At 39.1% G+C, this 26,504-nt stretch overlaps 1 protein-coding gene across 4 annotated transcripts; it reads right to left on the reverse strand.

The window, feature by feature from the left end:
* Window positions 1-335: 335 nt before the first annotated feature.
* LOC118556003 (triadin-like) lies at window positions 336-23,302 on the reverse strand. Of its 4 annotated transcripts, XM_036147613.1 has the most exons (7): window positions 22,938-23,302; window positions 11,455-11,653; window positions 8,971-9,012; window positions 4,003-4,026; window positions 3,671-3,718; window positions 1,024-1,185; window positions 336-519 (listed from the first exon to the last, which is right to left on the reverse strand). In XM_036147613.1, exons 2-7 carry the CDS (start codon window positions 11,639-11,641, stop codon window positions 497-499), a joined length of 486 nt encoding a protein of 161 aa, XP_036003506.1. In that variant the 5' UTR covers window positions 11,642-11,653; window positions 22,938-23,302; the 3' UTR covers window positions 336-496. The 4 variants fall into 4 exon arrangements, with proteins under 4 accessions (XP_036003506.1, XP_036003508.1, XP_036003507.1 ...); XM_036147615.1 differs by lacking the exon at window positions 8,971-9,012; XM_036147614.1 differs by lacking the exon at window positions 4,003-4,026 and having other exon boundaries at window positions 22,938-23,297.
* Between the last annotated feature and the right edge of the window lie 3,202 nt (window positions 23,303-26,504).

Here is a 26,504-nt window from a genome sequence, read left to right on the forward strand (position 1 = left end):
AATTTAGGACTTTGGGATTTGATTTTTAGTGAATAAAAATCTGAGTTGGTATATGAGCAAAGTAACTAGGTTTAAGTCAAAGGCAATGTTCTCCTGCACCGATCAAAAAACACCTGGGATGACTTAACTTGTGCAACTGAAGAGGGCATGCTGTAAAGGTAGAAAATTAAACAGTCATCAATTGGCAACAGAGTTTAAAAAATGTATTAATTACAAAGCACTTTGTAATGAACCTTTTCGTACAAGCTGGACAGGCTGTTCTACGTCTCCATTATAGTAAATACAAGATTATTAACAGTGTTGCAGTCTTCCACAGACAAGAAATCGAAGACAGTGGTTTAAAATAGGAGTCTTTAATGATCAGATTACAGCTACAGATAGACAGAATAAACGTTAGGATGATATAATGTGTACAATTCCCCTCCGGCTCATTCCAGTTCCCACATCTTCTTTTTGGATGGTTATCGTTGCTCGTTGTTTTCCCAACTCCTCTCCCTCAGAGTTCCTCTGGACTTAAAGCTACAAAAAAATAAAAAAATAAAAAAACATAAATGATGTATGTCATGGAATGAGTCCAGTGATTTTAGCTGTAACAAATATACTTCTTGAAATGCAAATAATACCACTAGGAGGAACCCATAAACTGAACGTGTAGAGGAATAATTCAGTTTTGCTGTTCTTTTTTCTTTGGTCTTGAACATATTCATCTGTAAGTAAAGTAAAAATCTGGCTTCTGCTCATTCTATCTAACCTAATTCTGCTGCATGCAAGCAGTACATTACTATGATTAGGAATCAAACCTGATACCTTTACATTGATCTGTAATCAGGATGTTTACAGAGCCGTCTTACAATGGAGTATTGAGCTGTAACCTCTATATTTCTATTCATCCTAATTCCAGCTCCAGCAGAAATGTAATTATGAGAGTGAAAATGTATGAGTTTAATAAAATATTAGATGGGTTGAGAAGAAGGTTATTTATTAGCCATAATTGTAAATTAGCATGAGGGGATGTTTTCTTACATGTGAGGGTTTCAGTTAGCAGATGAATACCTTCCTCTTCCTCATCAGGAGCTACCAAACTCGCTGCAAAAGACCATATCATGTCCAACCAATCAGAGCTCTCCTGAGGTGTGACGTCATTGTGGACTCCAGCAAGGCTTGGTTTTGGTGAACGAAACGCAGCTAAAATGAAAGAGAAATTCAAGAAAACAGTTTAAGTGTACAATAAGACTACAAAGTTATTTTTCCTTGATAAAGTGACCTTAAATTTATTTTCTTTCTGGCTAATTATTCCTTTTAGATTATATTTATAACTAAATTCAATAAACCGTTACATGTAATTCATGTTGATTGGTGCTCAGGAGAATCACAATCAAGAATGCTAGTTCTTTTCCTAAGAAGGAGCCAGTGCACAGTTGTTTTGTACAACATAAGTCATAAATGGGACCACAGTGCGACAATCTTCTTCTTCCATTCATTTTTACATTACCACAAACACCCTTTGACACCAGATTAAAACTTCCCTACAGGCTCCAAGACCTTTAACACTGTTCCAACATCCCTAATTGAGCAGGTTTTTATCGATCAACATCATCAGTCTCAGCTTTGCTATGAAGGAGAAAGTAGGGCTGGATGATATAGAAAAAAAGCATATAGATAAAATAGAAATCACATTGATCGATATTGATAATTATCAAAAAGTTCAAAACATATATTTTAAATGCAGCCCTGGCCATTTTATGCTGTTGCTTAATTTAGATAAAGAACACTGAATTCAAACACAACCCTTTATTCAACCAACTTTTTACCAAAAATTTAAGTCTTAAAAAAAAGAACACATGCTGTTTGTAATTGGATGGGAGGGTATAATGACTGTATTGTACCTACATGGCTAGAATGCAACAGGAAGGAAAACTGTTCTTTAATTGAACTTTTTATTAACTGTTTTTTTCTCTCTATTAAACCACGTCTATCGATCAATATATATTGTTATTGAATTATCGTCCAGCCCTAGGACGAAGCACCATCTGCCATCGTGTTAGCTTTTAGAGGGTATTAGAAGGGCGCATTTTAACGGAGGATCTGTTTTGCATCAATTTAATCTGGCGCAGTCCACTTTGCACTCACCAACATGCAGTATCTGCTCTGTCAGAAAGGTCATGTAATTAAATCCCAAACATGTGTTTTTCCTCTGATTAATGTTGGCTGATCACATCGGGACTATAAAGCCCGAAACCTTTTTTTAATCATGCTTTTTCCATCTTCTCCTTCCACTTTGCAAGACACAATGCCAATGTGTAACACAAGCGTTTTGCATTTGAACCGCAGTTGGAAAATATCACAACTTCCTCCAGTCTCCAAATAACCACCCAATTTGGAGGTGTGTGCGCATTGAGCCGCATAATGATTGTCTGTTTCAGCTGCTTTGTGAGATACTCTTTGGTTGCATACAGAGCACTGGTGCAAGAGGGTGGCATATAAATGACTTGAACTGCTGTAAACTACTATAGGTGGTGGGAAGTTGTTGCCTTGGCATGAGAACAGCCTCCACTCTTCAAATTCTTCTCTCTTCACTGTATCCTTGATGTACCCCAGTGGACCCCTCCAAAACCCAGCCGAGAACATCTATGTTTAATGTCAGAGCAGAGTCCTGCTCTGGTGTGAAGGAAGCCTGAATCAGTTTGACAACTTGGCTCATATTAAATTAAAAGGATTTATTTTGGGTTTGAAAAACATCTGGATTTGAGATGATGATAATGTGATATAGTGCAGACTCTACAGCTTTTAAGCTACACACAACAACAGATTTCCTTGAGCTACAATGAGTTTTCATGTCTAATGATAACAAAAGCCAACTCTTCTATCAGGTGCCAAAAAACAAATTAAGTTTGTGAACCTTGAAATTATTATGACCTTTAGATTGTACTGGTATCTCAGTATGACCCTTGGAGAATTCTGATTGATCTCCTGTTCAACTAATGTCTTTTTGGGATTAATAAAGCATTACAGAATAATTCTAGACTGTGACCCCATACACATATTTATTTCTCTTGTCAAGATTTTTAGCTCGGTGGTCACATCTATTTAAATGCACACTGAGCTGTCAGGATTATTATTATTTTTTCTTTACTGCTTTCTGACTACAGCCATATTCAGTAAATTTAAATATGCATTTCTAAGAGGCTTTTTAATAAAATAAAATAAAAACAACAACTTCAAAGCAGGTATTAAACATACGTTTGCATTAAGCCCCCATTTCAGAAAATGTTGCTTTTTTTTATTGGTCCAATGCAATATTTTAACGTTAAATGGTGTGTTTTTATTAGCTGAAGGTGGGAAAGAAAGGTATTAACAGAAATAAAGGCTGTAAAACATCACCAGCCTGTGTTTCCCCAAGTGAATTGACTTGCTGAAATAAATGAACCTCTCAGTAATATTCTAATTTAATGAATATGACTGTATACCGCTATGACTGGGCTCATTATAAAACTCAAACTCATGTTTTGTTTCTCATAGCGAGATGTTTGAGATTGACTTGTAGAATTGAACACCACCGGAATATCCTGTACTGCCCTGCGGTGGGGAAATTCAGGTATAATATTACTCTGTAGTGCGACATAATTGGAGTTGGGCACTAACACGCAAATGTGAGTGTGTTTCATCTTACCTCGAGCCCTCAAACCTCTCTTTCCGATGGCAGAAGGAGGAGGCAGACCTGAGCAGGAGACACGGCAACATGTCATTAAAAACACACACAAAAAAAAAATCACAATATGAAGTGAAACAGGTTGCGGAGAGAAAGCGGCAATCAAGTAGACAAAGAAAGAGAGAAAATGTACAGAAACAGCCAGTAAATTTTTTTTTTTTAAAGTTGGAAAAAACAAGAAAACGTCAAACATAGCTTTTCAAACATGTCAGTGTATGTTGCAGATTACATGCTGGATAACACCACAGCAGCTAAAGTAACACACATGCCAAAAAAAAAGTTGAGCGTATTACCTGGTCTGCTTTCTCTGACATTGTCTGCATAGGTATAAGGCAATTTCTCACTGACTTTTTCCATTACAGTAAAACAAACAAGGGCGAACAGACAGTTTTCCAAATTAACAGTAAAATGGGTTATAATTTACAGGATTGGTACTAATACCGACTACTAAGAGTCTAGTTTTAGTTTGGTCTCTTGACAGATTTTTTTAAAACAAGTACTTTTTTGAAAGAGTTGCTAACCACCCCACCCCTCCCCCCAAAAAAATTGGCTTAAATGATGAAACTCTGTTTAAATGATGACAGAAACCTATTGAACGTTGGTTTAAAGTATCTTCTAATCTGTTTTATCTGGAGCATGGTTGGTTCTGTCTCTGTTTTTTCCTCTACTTTCTGTGTCAGGAGTTATGAGACTTTGTTATTATAAATTGTAATCAAAAAATAATAGTAATGGGTGAATTAAACATGCACTACAGGAAAGAAACAAATTTACATGAAGATGCTCAAAAGGTTGTAATTTGGGTTGCTAGGTTTCTAGTCTTTGTAATCTAAAATTTTTTAAACGTGCAATATAAAATGAGTGTTGGACACATTTATTTTAATCAACATGTCAATCTGACCGGATTAAAACAATTTTCATGTTGATCGTGCCCTTATCCAGACTGGCTGGTCTGGATATATCATGGTTTTTAATTCTGCTTTTTTTTGTACACAACAAAATGTGCTTAAGGGCTAAAAAAGCGGATTTTATCTCATACGTCCCCTTTAGAGAGAAATCAGAATCAGCCTTCAATTGGTATCAGTAGGTGGAAGCTTTTCAAAGACAGGAGTTCGGAACTGGCCTCAAAACTCTAATTGGTGCATTTCTTACATGTTACAAATGCAACCGTGTAATGATGTATTGTTATGTGCAATAATTTAAGGAGCTGCATGGTGTCTCTGCTTTGTTAAAGATAAATCCTGCTATAATGCATGCAAATAATGCTTTTTATAACAAATTAATGGATTATTTAACTGTGACTTACATCTTTACAGTATCCTATCTGTAAATTACAAGAGTTATTTGGGCTTTTTGCAGTTGTAATTGGTGTCCCTGGCTTGGTCCTGAACTGCTATAATCTATAAGATAAAGAGAACACATTTTTTACTTTGCTGCATATATTTAAAAATAACACATTTTAAGCAACGAACAGTTTAAAAAGCTGTAGTCCTGTAACAGTTATGCAGTGCAGCTCTTTTCTCTTTTTCTCTCAGGGACCAGTGAATTGGCAGATTCATCGCTAGCTGTGTGTTGTGATAAGTGTTGCCTCCAAAGTGCTAAATGCATTGTTTTAATTATCTCTGTGGATCTCTTTAATTTTCCCTCTGCCAGATGGAAGTTGCTTTTTTTTTTTTTTTGCCTTTTTCTCTCAGTGTGGGGGAGTTGCAAAGGCTAATGGAGCCTCATAAACAACTGATTAATGCTGTGACATATCTTTGATTGGCACTCAACCCACAGGCAGAAAATCCTAAAATGGAAGGAATTTCCTCTTGATAATTATCATTTCTCTGAAATCATTTGGTCCCCATCGCTTCCCTAAAGCGCAGGTCCTCTCATCCATGTTGTCTCTTTAAATCTGTTTCATCTTGCTTTCATGCTGATGTCCTCTGTGTCTTTTGTCTTTTCCTTAAAACCGGAAGAAGTCTCTAAGGGGCCAAATATTTCCCCCCCGTGCTGTAGATGACGTCATTCTTCTAACAAAGATTTAACTAACTTCATCTAGCCACGAACCAGTGAACAACCATCTTTTGCACTCCATCCTGGGACTTTGCTCCCTGCTTCAAAGCTTCATTTCTCCTGGATGTTTCCATTTCGTTGACTTCAATCTACCCTCGTCTCGTCTGTACTCTGTCTCTGTCAGTTTGTGTCTTTATACTCTCCCTTTTTACACAGGCATACATTTTATTTCTGCATTTTTTTTTTTTTTGTATTTAGTCGTAACCACCAATTGACACCTTTACGCGTGTCTGAAGGTTTTAGATGAGGATTAGGGATTAGTATAAACAGATTTTTGTTTGGAACTCATTATACACAAGGCTTCACAATTTATTTTCAAGATTTTTAACAACAAGTCATAGCTTTGTATAAAAATGCTTCTCTGTCATGTCGTATACACCAACTGATAGTTTTTACTGACATGTTTTTTTTGCCAGATTTTTTTTTTGCCAGATAACTGCAGAGATAGCACACGACAAAACAAAGACAGGACAGGTTAGAGCCTGGCAAACTGTACGTATGATAATAATAATTATTTTTAATTAGCTGAGGAAAAAAGGAAGCAAAGTCACTCTGTCACTGAGGACAAACAGACCCAGGCAGAACAAAGGAACACACATGCAGCTTCTCTCTGCTTATACCTGCGTATGTGCTGATTATTCATCATTTTCCTGAACACCGGGAGTTAAGGGGCATACTGATGAATAACAAATTTAAGTAATCTGAACAGAAAGAAGCAAAACTCTTTAATAAGTAAAAAATCCCAAAATCCATAAACAGGGCCTTGCAAAAATATTCCCACATACTGAATGTGTATTGATTTTGTTAAATCAAAACTATTACATATCTATTTATTTGATTGGGAGTTTATGCGATAGAACAACAGCAGAACAATGTAGAGCATAAATATGAAACAAAAAGCCAATTATCTTCAAAAATCACCTAATTGATCAGTAGATTCCAACTGCGTGTAATTTTAATCTCTGCACAAACCCAGTAGTTCTGTGAAGATATCAGAGGTTTGTTGGAGAAGATCGGTGAATAAACATCATCATAAAGAGCAAGGAACACAGCAGGCAAGTCAGGGATGAAGATATAGAGACATATAACACAGATGTAGGTTATGGCCTCTTATGCACTGTTTGTTCGATTTTCAGGATAGTACAACTGCAATACCACAATATAACCGATACTCAGGGCAAGGAAAGTTTCAGTCAGAGGAGCAACAAATAGGCCTGGGGTAATTCTGGCAGGGATCTACAGCTAAGACAGGATCTGTTGGCATAACTATTAATTGTGAAATGCAGAATTCAATACAGAGTGGAATACTGAGAATCAGTTTTACGGTTTTATACAAGCCATGTAGGTGACACAACAAACATGTCGAAGAAGGTGCTCTGGTCAGAGGAGACCACAGTTGAAGCCTTTGGCTCATTTGCAAACTTTACATGTTTCAGAAAAAGCCAACACTGCCCATCACTCTAAAAACACCAATGACCATATGAAACGTGGGGATGGCAGCACCATGTTCTGTCAAAGTTTATGAAAAGATGAATGGAGCTAGAAAACACAGTAATCCTTCAGGAAAGACTGTTAAAGCCTTTAAAAGACTAGAGAGAGAGAGGTGGAAGTTCAGCTTCCAGCAGGACATCCACCATAAAATGTAACAGCAGAGCTAGGCCAGAGGTGCTTTAGCTCTTAGTGTTTCACGTGTTAGAAAATGAAGACCTAACTCAATTTAAGAATCTGTGTCATATAAATTGCCTTTACCGTTCATTTCTTTGACATTGCATTCATCCGAACTGTCCACCCGGAGCTCTGAGCTCAGCTGACCAGCTGCTTCTCTCTGTCTCAACCAGCAGTGTGAGGCGAAACATTCATTACACCTTTTCCACGGCAGGGTTCAAATTATTGAACAAACTCCCAGTTTTTGTGTGTGCTGTGCCCCCATCATTAAAGCTTTTAAATCTAGGTCAAAACCTCCTTGCTTTCTGAGGCCTTTTTGAAAACTTCCACTTATTTGTGTTCTTTTATTCATTATATGTGTTAAACATGAATGAATTCTTAACATTGTATTTGTGTGAAGTATTTTGGTGCAACAAATCACATTGCACATTGCTATTAAGATAAAATTATGACTAGACTTAATCCAATCTGACTGATTGGATCGAGAAATACTCCAAAATGTTTGGAGCCCTAATAGCAGCAGAAGGTGGTTCTAAAAAGTACTGCACATTCCACAGTGTTCAGATTATTTTTTAGAACCAAATTGTTTAAAGCTGGGTGATGTATCTTTCTCCTCACAATTGTGCACTACTTGGTGTTGTTCTACTGCCAAAACTCCTATTAAAACAGATTGAGTTTTTGTTTATAATGGAATATAAAAAGCATTTAAGGATTACTTTTGTTAACCTTTTTTAAACCACTGGAAAAAATGATGACTTGATCACATAATTTGCATAAAATAAAATAAAAAATATATGGATCAATTAGACTTTACGGTACTGGAATACGTCCAGTTTTTCCATCTTGTTCAGAGAATTTGATTTGTCATCATCAATTATTTATAGTGGAAAACAAATCAGGAAAAAAAATGCATTGGCTATAGCTGTATGTCAAGAAAAAGGTAACATTTCATCAGAGCCCTCAGTCGTTTCTGGAGATGTGCAGGAGACAAATTCCCTTGTGTTTTTGCTATCTTTCATTTGTTATCCATCAGTAGACCCTTTAAACATCATAGCAAAACAGCTTAAAATGCCCGAAACCAGGGGCTGTGACAATCAAACAGTAAATCAAAACTTCCTATTCAGCATGGGGAATTTTTAAGCTAAAGCATAAGTTCCTAAGATGTAGCATCTGATTATACCAAAATATTTGCTCTCCCTTTTGTACATTACTCACTGAATTTATTTCTAAAATGTCATTTATGATCAATCAAGAGTGTATATATATATATATATATATATATATATATATATATATATATATATATATATATATATATATATATATATATATAGTGCTGACAATGTATTGGAGTTTAGTGAAGAAAAGTAATTTTTGCGTTGATGTAGGCCACTGGTTTCATGCTGAATGAGCATTGATTTACCCTCTGAGAGGAGAAAGTCAAGGCAAAGTAACTGAAAACCCAGATAGAGATCAGTAGATCTGACTCCAAACTGATGCATCCATGCATGCAGCACTCTGTGGTTTAGTTGTTCGTTTACCAGGTGATAAACACACGGGGTCGTCACAGTATGACGTGTAGTCTTTGAATGGGATGGCAGGGGATTGACAGCATGAGGATGAGGAGGGTGTGATTGGGTGGAGGGTCAAAAAAAAAAAAAGGAGAGTGAAGACAGGAGTTGAAGATGGGTTTGTTGAATGTGCGAAACAGGCGTATCCTTCCATCAAAAGATACTCCAAGTACATGGACATGTATGGGACTGACTGGAGAAATAAATGCAGCAGGAGATATGCCGCATCATTTCCCTCAGGTTGGAATGTGAATGTCATCACTGTCCATTAAATGATTTCTTTTAGAATATCCACAAATCATAATTTTCTTATGAATATATGTAAACATTCAGGTAGATTACTTTGCTAAGCTTATAAATAACAGAAAAATAAAGCAAAACAGTGAACAAAGTACTGGGCTCCTTTCATGATTTTCATGATAACAAAAGAATCCACACATCTACAAATGTAAGAGCGTAATTACTATATTTAAAATAATCTAAGGTGTCCTGATGCATCTAAATAATCCGCGTAGAAAAAATGTAATAAAATGTTTTTCTTCAAAAAAGAACAACCCGTCAAGAGGACCTTTCCAATTTTAAAAAAAAAATATATATAATCTAAAGCGCTTTATGAAGGTATTCCAATTTCCTACACTTTTCCTACACTTTTTCCCCCCTATTATTTTAGCTCACAACCACAGACGGCATGTATTTTTTTTATCTTTGGAGGGGTGTATTTTAAGTTTAAACTAAACAAAAAAGTAGCACACAATTATGAAGTGGAAGGCAAATCATGCTTTGAGTATTCAAAGCCCCAAAGGAAATAATTTATAAAATTACCTCATGCTGCACTAACAGCCAAAAGTTTTTTGAGTTGTGCTTCTATCAGCTCACTTTATGTGGAGACTGAGGATTTTTGTCCGTTCAAAGTAGCTCCAACTTGGATTGGAGAGCATCTGTAAAGATAATTTTTCAATTCTTGCTACAGAAATCCCAAATCTTTGAAAGCCTCTTCCTCCCTACTGTCCCCATAGCATGCTGCTGTCACTACCATATGTTTCCCCACAGGTAGAGGCGGTTCGTTTTACGTCACACGTAGTGTTTTCCATCTAAACCAGTTTAATTTTGATTTGGTCGCCTCTGACCAGAAGTCCTTCCTCCACATGTTTCCCGTTTCCCCTACATATCTCATGGCAAACTACCAACCAGACTCTCTGTGGCCTTGGCAGAACAGCTGGATATATACTGAGATTAAACACTCTGGTTGACTCTGTTTATTGATTCGGTGACCTCTGAAGGAACACAATTTAATTTAGTGGTGTCACAGTAAATGGGGCTGAAGACAAATGCACATCTTTTCAGATCTTACGTGTAGAAAGTAGTGGTTTCCTTCCACGTCACAATTATGCACTACTTTGTCTTGCCCTATCACAAAGTTTCCAACTAAATAGTTTGTATTTGTAACAGGGCAAAATGTCAAAAAGTGGCAAGGCTGCTGTGTTTATTTGACTTTACTTGTCAGTGGTTGTGTCGTTTTGGCTGACAGGGGGAGCGCATTGCGAGCCTGACCAACGGGGCCCGTCAGCGGACAATCTTAGACGTTAGAAGACGAGAACCTAATTGTTACATTCTCTTCAATCTGTCAGCAACATAGCGCAGAGTGCAATGAAATTCATTTACCCATTATCTTGTGGCAATGAAGTAATTAAAGTGCGATCACAGAAAGCCAAATGTGATCACTCAGTACAATTAAGTTGTAAAATCAAGACAAGATATGCGAGGGGGGAAATAGCTACTCCCAGTTCCTACAGGGGGAAAAAGCTGTAGGCAGTGATTATTGAACAAATGGCATTACTTTAAGCTCGTTTTCTTAATCGCACAATGCGGTGATGTTATTAGAATGCGTTTTGACACTGGGCGCTCTACCACTTCACTTCTACCAGTGCGAGATTCTGCTATTAAAGGGGAAAAAAAGAGGAGATGCGGGTATCCTCAGTGTGCATATAGCTTCTGATCTGCTGCATCAGTTGAAAAAAAAAGAGGACGCTAATTAAGGTTAACGTGGAGCTGAAGACGTGAGTGTGAGGAAGACAGAAACAGGGGTCATCTTCAAAGCATCTCTGTGTCAAATGAGTGGGTTGTTAAAGCTGATGAGCTGTTTTGGTAAACTAGGGGGCGTGTTGCCCCGTGCCAGAAATGATGACCATCGTGAGAGCACGACCACTTTTGAAGTCTTCTTCAAAAATGTCTCAGAGCTTTATGAGCGAGGAATGAATGCATGACTGAAATGCAAAAGAATGCATAACGGGTGAGAGGATGGGAGTTGTCATTAGATGCCATAAAAATCTTAAAACCACATTATAATCCCATCTGGATGAAATTATAACAATCGTATAAAAGCATTTAATATGAAATGCCTTGTATAAGATTACTGTGTGTATAATGATGATGAGAATAAAGAAAAACTGTTACCTGCTAGAGTCTTATAATCAAGCAGGTCAAAGAGTACAATGGCCACTCCTGACCATGTGAGGATCAGGGCCACAACCAGCAGCCAGGCCATGGGTGAAGTGAAGGTTAAAATGACTTCATCCAAAAACGTCCTCTGATTGGACGGAGACGAAGGGCTGGCCTCCCCACCGCTCGTCTGACTGCTCATTGTTGAAGAGGGCTAGAGACAGACGTAGAAAAACAAAATCATTTTACACAACGTACAGTAATATGCTAAACTGCATCATGTTTTCTCATCTTTAGAAAGCACGAGCACAGTCACCAAAGCTGCAAGCTTGTACACAATTGAAACCTGATATTAAGGTAAAGGTCACGGCTTTGTGAGCAACACTGAAGTTAAATCGGGGCACATTTGTCCGTGTATTTTAAGGCAACAGCTCAAACGCAAATATGATCAATGAACCAGAACGTCATGTGTCTTTTCATACGGTGTATGTAAACATCTGATCTCAACTGTTAACCCACGTTTAGCTGTCTCAGAGCCAAATCTGAAACGATCCTGATCATAAAACAGCTTTCTCAATGCAACCCTGATCAAAAATGTACACATTTCTGAAGATTGCATGCTGCTGCTCAGACTATTTCAGTATGATCGATATGACAAAGAAAGCGGACTCCTTCCACCCACTAACATTATGGTTTCTGCTGCTGAATAAATATTGTGATCCCATGTTTCGGGTGACACAACGTGTTACTGTTCAGCACTTTAATAACATAAAAAATGTAAAAAAGAAAAACCTTGAGAAAAGGCATCTTACATGTTTGAAAACTAGACTAATTTTAAACAAATCTGTGGCTCTCTAAAATGAAGCTTTGAAGAGTTTTATCTACAGTTACCATCCTCCAGTCTAGATCCTGAAGTGCTATTATGATATCTTTGCTGTTCCTGAGGAGCTGCACACTCGCCTACAGTAATCCTTCTCGTCATCTGAGAGTATAACAGGACCAGTGGGATGCTCCAGCAGCTGCCAGATTGTACTGCTGTGGTTGTTAGGTCATAACAACCAACAGCCTGGGTCACATCGCACCAGCAGCACTCACCTGGAGAACCTACCTCCACTGACCAACCCGTCTGCTCTTGTTTAAAACATTTCTAGGATATCTGCTAAGGAAAAAGAAGAAACTGTACCCACCAATACCCAAGTTACCTCCGTTTGGTTCAGACACACTGAAATCCCCAGCCTGCTCTCAATGCGTGTAGTCTCTCAGCTGCAATTCAATCTAATTACAAAATACATTATTAATCCCAAAGGGAAATTAAACGCTGTTGTAACTCACGTTATGTGGTTTTGTCACAGAGTTGTTGTTGATGGCTGCAGGCAGGAAGGATTCCCTGTACTGGTCTGTCTTACAGCAGATCTGGAAAAGCCTCTGATGTAGCGGATGCTTAGAGTTATCCATAATGTTTATAATTTTATGAAGAATCCTTCTTAGCACAACCATCTCCAGAGTTTCTAGATGAGATCCCAGAAGAAGGTCGGCCTTCTTTATAAATAGATTTTCCTTAGGTCAATTGCTCTGATGCTGCTACCCCAAATGATGATGGCAGAGGAGATCACACTCCCCATAATAGACTTATAGAAGATCTGCAGCATCTTGCTGGAAACCCTGCAGGACCCAATCTTCCTCAGGAAGTACAGTTTACTCTGTCCCTTCTTTTAGACGGCTTCACAGTTGCATCTCTAGTCTAGCCCATTGTCCAGGTGAACACCGACGTATTTATACTCCTCCACCACCTCCACTTCTTCCAGTATGACAATAGTTAGAATTTTTCTATCACAAATGCAATAAGAAGCCATTATAGCCGCCTTAATATCATCCCCTTTTCTTCCAGACAGATCCATGGCTGCTGCACAGCTCTCCGGTTTTCAAAGACTCCATTGTCATCATTCAGACTCAATGGTAATCATTTTCCTGAACCATTATCTGTGCATGCATTTGTGCCTCAAAGCTGTCTTGGCTCTGTTCGCTGCCTCACCATGTAACCATAATGAAAAGCATGCAGCTCTCAGCATAAGGAAAAAAGGGCAATTTTGTGGAAGATCAATTCCTGTCAACTCTTTGATGCCCTCCCTTTCTGAATAGTGTGTGTATATTAGGATTATTGTCGTGGAATTCACAGTGTTCTGCTGCATCGGGATGGGGTAAGGGGTTTTTGCCTTGGTCTCTTTTTATTTATTTATTTTTTTTACGTTTTAGAAGTTTCTCGATGCCTGTGAATTAAATGTCAATGTTCTATGAGTGCCCACAAGTGGTGAGATAACAATTAGCTGAATTAATCAAAAAGTAGGTCATGCCATCAGTTTTAAGCTCCCAGCAAGCCCAGGCAGACAACATAGCATACAGTTTGAATAAGTATAGTTATTTTCGGGTCATTGCTGCTATATTTCTTTGTTAGTCTCTAGCAGTGGGGCACTTGTGCTCAGTTCTTTGTTGTGGAAGCGCTGCATCAGAAAATGTGTGGCAGCCTGGCTTATCTAGTGACCACACTGGGTATGTCACAACGTCAGAACAGGAGTAAGACAACACAGGTTACTTATTGCCTCTTGAAACAAAATGAGGATATATAAGAGTATGACGGGAGTGCAGGAAAAAAAACAGAGATGACACCTGCATACTGCGGGTGGAGGCAAGTTAAACCTGGATCCTCATCCAGAGTTTATCACAGTTCCAGTTTTGTTTTAAGCCTTTTAATTATTATTCTGGTTTTAGATGTGTTCAACCTCACGCAATTAACAGAGTTTTTCTGGCCATTCCCTGACTGAAGATCAACATATGTCTGCGCCACTTTAATGGCATGTCTTTTACTACCCAATTTGAAGAGTGGCTAAGAAAAATGGCCCTCTGAGTCATTATATTTGGTCCTGAAAGGAATAGAACAGCATGAATCACTGCTTAAAACTTTCTCAACACTCAATTCAACTTTCCGAAGTAGAAACAAGTAAAAATAGCTACACTTATTATGTTAGAACTCTTCTTTGTAATACAAAATAATAATTTCACTAAGTGGGAACCTTTTCCTGCAGAAACTACTTAAATCAAATTTGCCATTTTTTTAAATATTTGCAGGGAGATTACACTACTGTTAAAAAAAAAAAAAGATGAATTTGCAACATTAGGTCACCGTTCTTCCAAGACCCCAAGAGGACAACTTAAACCGATTGTGCAACTTTGGTGAGTGCAAACAGATATATAAACTGTATGATTAATAAGCCTTCACGCAGGAGGTGTTTATTCACGCAGATGATGGTGACTCATTAGAATATGTTCAGTTTACCCGCGCGAGCGTGAGAGATATGAGGAGGCAAGATGAATCAGAGTGAGAGAATGAGAGAGAAGACAGGTTACATCGACACCGTGAGATGAAATACTCACTTTTCAAGAAACTTTTCATTATCCTGTGTGGCAGACAAGCTGAGCTCCAATAACACGATTACCTGCAAGTGTTGGGCTTTTTGACTTCATTTATTTGTCTGTTTCCCTGCTTGACTCTCAGAGTCTACATGCACAGTTACAAAGAGATAATTACTCTGTCACATGCGTGAGGGCTTTTCTCTGAAGGTCCAGCTCAAGTGTTCATTATACCTGTCTCATTTATAGAACCAGGAGAGGACTCTGTAAGTGGAGGCAATGTTCCTGGTGACAGACCTGCATTAAGTTAAAGTTCAAATGTGTGATGGTTCTGGCCTGTCTGCTGTCTGCGTTCATCCCCACGTCACCTTCTGCAGGCTCATCAAGGATTATTCACTGCCCCCATAAGACAGCTCCTCTGCTGCGCATAAGAAACTTATTCCACACACCTGTTTCAAGTTTCTTATTAGCTCAAAGCAGATACTGGGACAACACCAGATTATTTAAAGCAGCGGCCTTCAAGCAGGGGTCCCTGTACCCCCGGGAGTCAGCAAGCCACTGGTTGCTGACTCCCGGGGGTACCCTAACCCTAAGTAACCCAATGGACAAAAATGTAACTCCATCCACTTCATCAAGTACGGTAAAAGCCAAATCAGTTAAAATTAGGAAGTATGACAACAGTTACATCGGGTTTAGCTTGATCGAGAATGAGGATCTGATCTCCACCAAATCTCTAATATTAGGTGTATATATATATATATATATATTTTAAAACATACATGATTCCTAATTATTTAACAGCACAAAAAGCTGTTTAAAATACTATCAGCGTGAGGAAACCAAAGGGGTCCTTGGAAAAATGTTATCGCTGTTAAGGGTTCCCTGGCCACGGAAAGTCTGAGAACCCCTGATTTAAAGCTACTAGTGAGCAGAAGTCCAGCGTTTCTTCCTGCCTGACAAGACGTTGTCTTGACCACAACTACTTCTTTGGATTTCCCTGCCTTGCCTAGAACAATCTACCCGGTCTTCCGATTTCTGGAAAACAACCTGGATTGTCCTACAACCTTGCAGAGCCCCTGGATTTTTCTGCCCTGTTCCTGATCACCTGTGCATGACCCAAGCCTGTTCCTACACTCCGACATAGCATTTGTCATCCGGTCTTCCACCTTCAGCTTTGAGCTTACCCTCAGCATCGGCAGAGGGTATCAGGTCATTGTAAATAAACCTTTTAAAGAAAAACAACACTGTGTATGGCTTAAATTTCATTTCTCCTGCCTGTCTGATCCCAACAAAACCAACAGGTTTGGATCTTTTCATTTCAGAATTTATGCATGCAGCCTATAAATAATAATTCAGGCACATAGGGGTTGACCCCTATGAATGAATCTCTGGAGTAACAAACCATGCCTCTGTCTGGACATCCCATGGATACATCTGGATTTAGGAGTTGCCTGAATACCAGCACTTACCTGACTATATTATGTCAAGTGTACAGTTTGTTGCAGAGAGGATTAAAGGGAAGTTTTTGGGAGTTAGACTCACCACCTTTGATTCCAGTGAAAGAACGTCTTATTTCCAGGGTATTTTTGATTATTTCATCCTTCTAAGATTTTGGGAACACTTTGGAGATGGTCTCCTCTTGTTCCCACTTTACTCTGCACTTATGCGCCAAGCAAAGCCCATGCCCTTTGCCCTTGCTTGTAGTGAAGTCACCTACGCAAGGGGTTTTCCAGAGAGCTTCCTCCAGTGCTGGCTCTCGAACGGAGATCAGAGCTTCTGCTATCCCTGTACGGACGCCTGTATTTGTCCGTCTGTATTCCACCAAGTCACTCATTGTCCTCTTTGTTTGTCATTCCTGAGTACACCAACAATTCCCGTAAACATCAAGGGCTGACGCTCAATGGCTGGGTGGGATTGGCAAATAGAAGTGAGTTTCAGGTTGTTATATTATTGGTTTTAGTGAACATCATGCTAGCTCTTTCTGAGGCATTTTGACACAATCTGACCATTTTATTTCCTGAGGATTACAACTCTGCTGGTTAAAGTTGCACCACAGATCAAACAAAGTGAATGCTCCAACTGAAAAGGTTTCAGTTTGTATATATATTTTTTCTTTATGTGGCCCTTTACAACAGCCAAAGTAGACAGCAAAAGTGCTTTTCAATAATAAAAAAAAAAAAAACAGATTATAATACGCTGATAATCCACAAGAAATCTTGGATGCTAATAAGGACACAGAGGCTGAAGCAAACGTTATTATTAATGATCATCTACATAACTTAAACTGGTATGAATGTATTTGTACTTCTAATTCAAAGTTTATTTCATTGGCTTCCTTACATGTCTGCCATTTGTAAATTTTATATTCTACTGGCATTGCCTCAACTACTTATGTTACAGGCCAGCAATACAATCATAGAAAACATTAAGCAATCTAGATAGTGTTAAAACAGAGCCATGCACTAATGTCAGAGAGGATAACCTAATCTGGACGATAATTCAATAACAATATATATCGATCGATAGACGTGTGGCGCGATAGGAAAAAATAGGGTCGATAAAACTTCGATAGACAGTTTTCCTTCCTTCCTTTCAGCCTATCATATTAGTTGATGCTACAGTCACTACTTCCTCTCGACCAATCGTAATCGCGGACCCAGGCACGCCGTCACAAAGCGCCGCCCTCTCAAACCAAAACACAGAGCATGTGAATATGTTGCAGCAAGGAGCGGCGGAGGAAATTGTTCCAAAACGGGGTTTTACTAGTTCGCCAGTCTGACAGAAATAAACCACAGTGATTTGTAAAGCTTGCAAGGAACCGGTAAAAACAAAGTCTGGTAACGCAACCAACTTGTTTCATCACATAAGCAGTTCACTCCCGCAGCAGCGCGAGCTGTGTCAGCCCCGCGCGACTCCGCGTCTTCTTAGGAACCTTATGGAGCTTCTAAAACAAAGCAGGTATAGCAGCTAAACTGGGCTCTCTTCTTTGTGATAAAATGAAAAAGCGTCCAAGCAGCATAAGGATATAACGCATGCAGTAACATGCTTCATAGTGATGGATATGCTGCTGTTGTCTGCAGCTGAAAAACCTGGCTTGAAACAATTACTCGCCACTCTTGATCCGCGATATAATGTTCCGGGATGCAGGTTTTTCTCTAACAGCGCTCCCTAAATTGTGCAACGAGTGCAGAGAATCAGTGCAAAATGAGCTACAGGCTGTGTCCTTACACGCCACAACCTTGGACCTCAGCCCTGCCTCAGCCTCTCAATTATGAAACCTGAGAAGTTACTAGGGTATGCTACTATTCCCACCTAAATAGGCTATTTTATTTATTTATTTGGTATATTTATTTTGGTCACTCTTCTGGTCACTTTATTTTATTCTTTGTCAGTATTTAATAATATAACTCTGGTTTCTTAAGTTATTTTTCTTTAAAAAAAATCTGTTATGGTTAAAAAAGTTGGTTAAATAAAGATTTAATTGAAATTCTGTGTTTGTGTTCTTTATTAAAATTAAATCATTTAGCAATATCATAAAATGTCCAGGCAGAGCTGCACATAAAATATGGTTTTAAATGTTTTCAATAATTATCGATATCGATCAATATGCATTTTTCTTTATTGATAAGCTTTTTTCCTATATTGTCCAGCCCTACCTTAGCCTCAACCTGTTAACATACCTTGGGGCATGTTCACTGCTTATGATTGAAAAACAAAAAAAAAGATTTACTTTGGTGTTGGCTAGAATCGTGGCGATGAATTTAGGCTGTAGGCTAACTGTTTCATGTGGACCCACCATAGGTCTGTCTGCATGGCAATCATTATCGGCAGATGTGGGTGATACTGAACAGTTGGTACTTGATCAGATTTATCCATTTCAATTCTCTCCATAACCTACTGCAATGATTTTTTTTATTTTGTTTGCCAAAATATTTAGTTCCCACTTATGGCTCAGGATTTTTTCTACAGCTATACAAAACACGATACTTCTAAACATCAAATTTCAATGAAATCAAGGAGAAAAACACCAATAGTTGTACGTCCAACTCATTAGCCGTACTTAGCAATACTCCATCATGTAAACTAATGTCCTATATGACAGCTCCGAGTGACAAGTGGGGAACATGGAAGCTAATTTGTTGTGAAGGTTGGGTTTTCTTCTGTTGAACAACAATTTGGAATGTCATTGTAGAACAATCTAAAAATGTTGCTTTACTGAAAGGCGATTCAATGTACCATGATTTGGTTTTACAGCAAAGTCACTGTTCTTTTAAGCTATATCCATTACTGACAGTGTGGAAGTCTGATGTGCTTTGATTTTGTGGCTGACCTTTCCGTTGCTCCATTCAGTTAACGAACTGCAAAATCAATTTGGCATAATGTTACTCCCACACACGCCAATGTGCATTTCTGCATGCTTCTGAGTCAAGAAGCCCTAACACTGATGTGGGCTGTGTGTGAGATTGTTGAAAGCAGTTGTGCATGTGAGAAAAAGGATGACCATTGATCAAGGGAACTTATTGAGCAGTGTCGCAATGATTGAAGACCAGAGTGCCGTCAATATTTCTTGTAGCAGATGTAACACAATGCCGCACTGTGCAAGACTCCTCATGAGCAATGGCAATTTTTTTTTCTATTCAGATCAAAATCTATGCCAAAGTTTGCAGCTATTTTCTCTTTGAAATGCATCTGTCCTCTTTGCAAATGACCCAGCCCACCTGTTGTTTCTGCAACACGCTGAGCTGCTCTGCTCTGCGCACGCACTCACGGACACCAACTGTTGTTGCCATGTTCCCGCCGCAGGAATTCACAGAATTAGAACAATGTGAAAGAAGACTAGTTTCTGGCATTTGAGGGCAAACGAAAGGCAGCAAAAGCTCCGTTGAAAATGTGACTGAGCAATGTGAGTGCGCTTAGAACAAAAATCCATTGTTACCCGTACCTCTTTCAAAAGTGTCTGAAAGGTGTTACAAAATAAAGTTCTCATTCACCGTCGTAGCTCATTCTCATGTTAAAAATGTAGGAAATATCCATACTTTAGTTTGAACACATTTATATGTTTTTCATACATTCAATAATTGTTTTCTTCCCCCCAATCATTGGCACCACATTTACCGGCACTATCAGCAATTCATATGATACAGAAATATGTAAGGCTTTTTAACCTAAAAACTTTGCTTTTAAATAATTCATCAAATCTTCTTAGAGTGTATAATTACTAAACCATGACTTTTCTTCTTCCCTGTGCTAAACACTCGGCATTAACAGAGGTCAGTTTCTCACACCCATTGGCCACTTGGCTGGATGAGGGCCCATATTTATCTTGTCACTACATGAAAGAAAAAAAATAAGCTTTTTTTACCTTTATGGTCTTACATCATGAACATAGAGTTTGATAAACGCTAATAGGACTTTAACTGGTATTGTGTGATTTGGTAAGATGAGATTGAACTTTTCAACAACACACAGTCCAGGTTTGTTTGGTGCAAAACAAAGAATGACCACATGGAAAATCAGTTGATGCTCACCATTCAATTCAATGGAGTAGCTGTGGTGTTGTGGGCCTGGTTCTGTTAAATTATAGTGCGTAGCATCATGAACCCTATGGAATCCCAGGACCCTTCTAATCAAAATCTGAGGTTTATCTCCTAAAAGCTGAAAATAGATTGGCATTGGGTCTTTTTAGTACGGTAATATGTCAAAACATATGGATCATAGGTCCATCAGTTTGGCAATTCAACCTTCTTCAGTTTAAATTTTTTATGCAGCTCTTTTATAGGTACCAATAAATGTTAGTGGGTCCCGGAGGGAACAGAACACATTTTAGTCGAAGGATTGATTTTATGGTTGGTTGAATGTTTCTCCTACATTGGGATAGTACATTTCTTCATTTTTACTGAAGTTATAGTTTTGGTTTATTTTCGCCTTCGTATTATTTTTTTTTCAGGACATGATCTACAAGAAGAGATCAAGTGAACAAGTGGTTAGCATCTTCAATCATCCTCCTCATCATCTTTGCACAGAATATATAATGTAATTTAGATGGGAACCTTTCTTCTAAATCACATTTAAGAAAATGCTCAATGTTACAGGGAAAATAGGTTAAAAAGGAAAGGAGGGAAAGACTGTTGAATAATCATTTGCCATCAAAGATGTTTATAAAACAAAACTGTAATTCCCAACCTGGACTTCGCAGTCCCCTACGAATACCAAGACACTTCTGAGAGATCTCAAGATGCTTAACAGGAAAGAAATGGAGGACATGTGCTACACAGAAATCTACGTTTTCGTGTTCTTTTGAAATACGAGACACTTTGAAGTCCTCAGGCTTTAGAAATAGAGCATGTTGCTTCCTTTTTGTGGAGTCGTGAGCCAAAAAGGTTGGGAAGCAGCAGAGAACAGAGGCTGAAGATAGTCTGAAAGTGAAATATGAATACGGGTGAAATTTATTTGAGACTGTCACCATCTCAATAAAAAGGCAGATTGGTGCAGAAGTCGAGCAATGATACAATCCACTATATGAGTCAGCGTCCATTGACCTGCACATTTTGTGCTATATTATATTTTTTTTGGGTACAATGTTTTTCATTTAATCTTCCAGTTGCTTTTAGTCTCTACCTGTATTCACAAATGCTACACAGAACTTCACATGACATACAGATTTATTCGGTTTTAAATTTTCGCCACACCCAAGTGCTTCAGCTCACCAAACTTTACTATCAGACAAGGATACGCTAAGGAAATATATGAATTAGTTTTCAAATAATAATTTCATTTATTAATAGAAAAGGTTATTCACACCGACCTGACCCTCTGTGAAATAGGACTTGCCTTCCTTGTTAAGTCATGAATTAATTGTATTTAATCACTTTATCTGAGCCTAACCTGGCCTAATTATTGCCTGACCTGACCTGTGGAATGAAGAAATCTCCTTAAATAGATTCTATTCAGCAACATGAAGTAGGCTAAAAAAATCCCACAAGGCAAAACGCGTCATGATCCAATGGCAGAAAATGCAAGAGCAGATTAGAAACAAAGTAGCTGATCTCTACCAGTCTGATCAAGGGTATTACAAACCCAATTTTAAGACTTTGTGGACTCTATTGAACCACATTGAGAGGCATTATCCACAAATGGAGAAAACATGGGATAGTGGAGAAATGGGAGTGAGCCAATGAGTTCAGAGTAGACCAGAGTAGACATTAGAACAACATCTAAATCACTGCAGACCTCACTTGTCTCAGTTAAAGCCAGGGTTCATAATTCAACGATAAGAGAGAGTGACTGAGTAAAAATGGCACCATTGTGAAAGTTACAAGGCAAATAGTGCTGCTGTCTAAAACACAAGTGTGTCTCATATTTGCCAAAAATATCTTGATCTTACCCAAGACTTTTGGGAATATAATGTGGGGACTGATGAGATAAAATTGGATCATTTAGGAAGGTGTGTGTCCTGTTACATTTAGTGTAAATGTAACAAAGTGTTGGGGTTCAGCAATGGGATGAAACAATGACCAATTTTCATTTACAGTTTAAAGTCTCAGAGCCAGATTCCGTGTGAAGTCATAGAGCTTCAAAACTCTGCCGTGGAGCAGCTCTTGACCTCTTTTACCCACGGCTCTCCTCTGTTTGCGCCGGGGATGAAACATGCATGAACATCTCATTCTCGAAGGCAGATCCAAGGTTTCTTTGAAGAAATCTTGGATGCAAAATAAGTATGTTCTGCAGTCTGAGTTACAGATGACCATACGGCAGCCAAAAATAAGACTAGCCACCTGAGCCTGGCTGAAAGAGTTATACCTTCCTCAAGAAGAGATGATGTCCCTGATTATGTGGACAAAGAGGTTCTTTCCTCACCGCCTGAATAAGAAAAAAGGATTGAAACCGCCCTGCCTTGCTGTCCCTGTTCTTTTGCCGCCGGCAAGGCCAGGGAGCAAATACACCGCATATGTTGTTTGACAATACCGCACCTCACCAGGCAGGTATTCATAGAGCAACAACTGACAGAGACATGTATTATTAAATCATGTGTTCGCACACCACAGTATCACTACAGCAAATATCAGGGCAGGTTAAATCATCTTTTAAAGTACCTTTCTCTTTGAGTTCACAGGTGACTTTTGGTCCTTCAGAGATCCTGGAAATGCTGCGTTACCAGGGAAACCAGCATGTAACTTCTTTTCAAAACAACGTTTCGTCCCCCCTTGAAAAAAGACGACGTTCAGCAACAGTTGTGCTGAGCTGGATCTCACCAGGTCTAAAAATACACTCAAAAGGCCCGTCCAAATGAAAACGAGCGATTGCTTGAAATAATGTCGCTTTACTGCCCCCGCCTTGGTATGTTTCTCTTGACTTGATGTTTACATCCAAGAAATCAAGTCAAGGGTTCTGAAATTTGGACTCTGCTGGCATCCCGAGGACAGGACGAATGGAAAGGAGCAGAGAGAAGGAGGTCAGTTGAGTGAGAATCACCCCGCCCCCTCTGAGGGTCCAAAATAGAGATGGAGCCTGGTAAGGGAAACATCTAACTTATTAACTTCAAATCTCATTGAAGCAATTAGTATACTTGTTGAAATTAAATTATGAAGTTCCTTCATTTATTTATGATTGTTACCCATAATTAACAGAATGTAATTTTTCTCTTCAAGCTCTCTGGAGTTGTATGATCTAAACGGTAGCAATTTTAGACTAAATAAAGCTATAACCCGCATTTTAACCAGAGAAGGTGCCCTAAGAACCCGGGCTGGTCAAGCAGAGGTCAATTTTGGGAGTAAGTGAACTAATATTCTGCCAAGCCCCACGTGAGTTTCCAAGCCTTGTCAAAAGTTGTTTATGAGACCCATTTTAAATGATGTTGTGTGTGTGTCCATGTGTAAGAGCTGTGGGATTGAGTAACCTGACCCCCAGTCTTGCTCGGGGAGCCTGCACTGCAGAGGCTATAATTAGAGACGCAGACAGCAGCTGGTGTTAAGATTGGGCTGGACTGCTCTAGATGAAGGGCGCGTAGAGGGGGATGAGGAACTCAGCGCACACCAGCATCCTAGGTTGGCGAGTGGCTAACCTTTAAATTTTGAAGGACAGAGGAAACTTTTAAGCTAGAAAACATGCACACTGTTAAGAGATGATAAGAGAGACTTTATTATGTCGGCTTTGGGATGGAAATGAGCCAAAAATTTCAAAAGGAGGTTAAAAAATAGTTCTCTGTGGGAGCTGCGGGCCTGTAAAAATCCATATTTGCTGTTCAGTACGAAGGGTACGAAGGGCATGGATTTGTTAGAGTTTTGTTTCTGCTATCACCCAACCTTCCCAACCCCCCCCCCCCCGGCTCTCAAGTTCTGGAGGAATTGCCTTATCTATTGGTCAATCATTCTGACATACTCACATAATACCAGTGTCCGTGCTCTTTCCTTCCTAGTTTCCGCTTGCTGGCTACCCATGCGCACTTCTAGTGTTTATGTATCCAGTTAGCTTAGCGGCTATGTTAGCAGTTAGCTTAGCGGTTAGCCGTTCATTGTAGCTCCGCTGCTCTCACTGTATACTTTAACAATGGCTGAGAGATGCAAGCAGCAAACCATGTTCATGTTTATGAGAAGAAATGGAAGGCCTTAGTAGAAAGAAGTAAGACCAGATAGGATCTGGTAGATTTCCTTTTCACGCCAACCTCTGAAGAGCGGAAGAGCAGGGTAATACAGCCTTGTGCTTGCGCAGTTATTCAAAAAGGGACCTGGGGAAACTTCCATAAAAATCATAGACTCCAGCTTTAAATGTTCAACTACCTACAACAGTTTAAATTGAACATCAACATTTAAAGGCAACTCTAAACAAAACAGGCGGATTTAAAGAAACTCAGGGTTTCAGCACTTTTACAATGTTCTGGAAGTTTGTTCCAGATATCCTCAGGAGAGCAATCCATATAGCAAAGAAAGAGGAGAAAGCCGCTGCTTACACCAGCATTTATACCTTTGCCTTTATATTACTACATGACATTTCAATTTGTCATGCATTAAAAAAAAAAACTCAATAATTTTCGTAGTTTTAGGTATTTTTTTTAAAGAAAGTTTCCTTTATGTTTTTGTTTTAATTTATAGATATTTAGGTACATCGCTCAAACATCAAAAGTCTAAATTTAATAAAGCCAACCTCCCAAAGTCTTTTAGGTGAAGCACTAATCAACATGAACTAATGTCTGAACTACAGTAGGCTACAGTATGTGCAACATATTTAAGACTGTTGCCCGATTGCTGTGATATTTCTTTTTTTTTTTCTTCTCTATATGAGTCAGGATATTAAAGAGATATAACACAAAACCTCCCTGCTGCTTAATGTTTTTCCTTTAGCCAACTTAGACAATCACACTCTCATTTGAGGAATAAGCTGCCAGAGCTCCTAAGTGGGAAGAGAGTTTTATTACTTCTCAGTGCCTGGCAGAGGTCAGAAGATTGATGTATTATCCAACCACACTTTCACCTTCTTTGCACCTCCGCTTGTAAGCCAGCCAGGGCAAGCTCACACCTCGGGCAGCTACAAGATGCAGCTGGACACGATGTGACCAAGAAGTTGCTAGAGTGCCTATAGGTGAACTTTTTTTTCTCAGGTTTGGGAATTCAGACCTCTTGATGTTTGCCAGAAAGGCAGATGATCCATCTGACAACCCTACAACCATAAGGCTTTGGATCTGGCTCTGGAGACTGCAGGGTAGGTAGCACATACACTTTTTTTAATACACAGATGTAGCCTCCAGGTTTCTGGCTTCAAAAACAAGGAGACAGATTTAGCTGAATACAAGAAGTAGGAAGAATATGTGGACAGATCATCATGATGACCTTATTCTTTAAAGAAGTACAGCAAATCCTTTTTGAAACTTCTGTTACTCGTAATGATAGATGCAACGGCAAGAAGAGGTTGTAAACTTCACGCAGCCTCTGAAAGCCAGCACATCAGAAGAGAACATCAGAGTGCCATAACCTTTGAGTGAAGTTCTTACAGTTTCTAACAATCTTAACCAATACCAGCAAACCTACGCCTCAGGCTTTTTGGACCATTGAATGGTCAAGTTCAGAGCAAACATCAGCCTGTTTGCCTTTAAAGACACATTTTGCTTTGCTTCAATGTCTGACCATGGAGGAGCTTTTAAAGGTCAAAAAGCAAAGTAGGACTCTTGTAAAGCAACAAAACTTGTAAAAGTGTTTAATCTGAATATTATAAAATAAGTGGCAGTGGTGGTGGACAGGGGCGAGGTGGTCATAGGGAGGTTTGGGAGGATTCCCAACAGGCCGGTCCGCTTCAGGCCGAACCGGCTGGTGTCTCATCTTGTTTTTTCCCCCCCATTGTTTTGTTGCCAGCATTCTAATCCTGTGGACCTGTTCTCGCCCTGCCCTCACTAGTTGTCTTAACTACTGCTTGTGTGCACCGTCTGGTTCAGGTTGTTCCTGGGGATTCTGTGTTTCGCTCTGCCCACGCCGGGGACACATCGGCTGCTTCTGATGAAGCTTGTATCCGCCTGCATCATCTGGTCAAGCCTGTTCCTGTCTGCATTGTCTGGTCAGCCGGCCTCTGTTTCCTGCCATTACCAGCCATATGCATGCCTACCTGTCATCTACATCACCTAAAATAAATCTTTTAAAATAACCCTACCTTTGTGTCAGGCTTGAATATCGTGC

Source organism: Fundulus heteroclitus, chromosome 15, assembly GCF_011125445.2.
Source record: "Fundulus heteroclitus isolate FHET01 chromosome 15, MU-UCD_Fhet_4.1, whole genome shotgun sequence".
Classification (NCBI taxonomy): Eukaryota; Metazoa; Chordata; class Actinopteri; order Cyprinodontiformes; family Fundulidae; genus Fundulus; species Fundulus heteroclitus.

Bases quoted from the DNA above. Each gene is read 5' to 3' on its own strand.
- LOC118556003 (XM_036147613.1), bottom strand. From the start codon at position 11,641: ATGAGCAGTCAGACGAGCGGTGGGGAGGCCAGCCCTTCGTCTCCGTCC. The intron at 4,027-8,970 runs GTAAACGAACAA...ATACCTATGCAG, and splicing joins CCCCGTGTGTTTATCACCTG to ACAATGTCAGAGAAAGCAGA. The intron at 1,186-3,670 runs GTAAGATGAAAC...CTTTCATTTTAG, and splicing joins GAGAGGTTTGAGGGCTCGAG to CTGCGTTTCGTTCACCAAAA.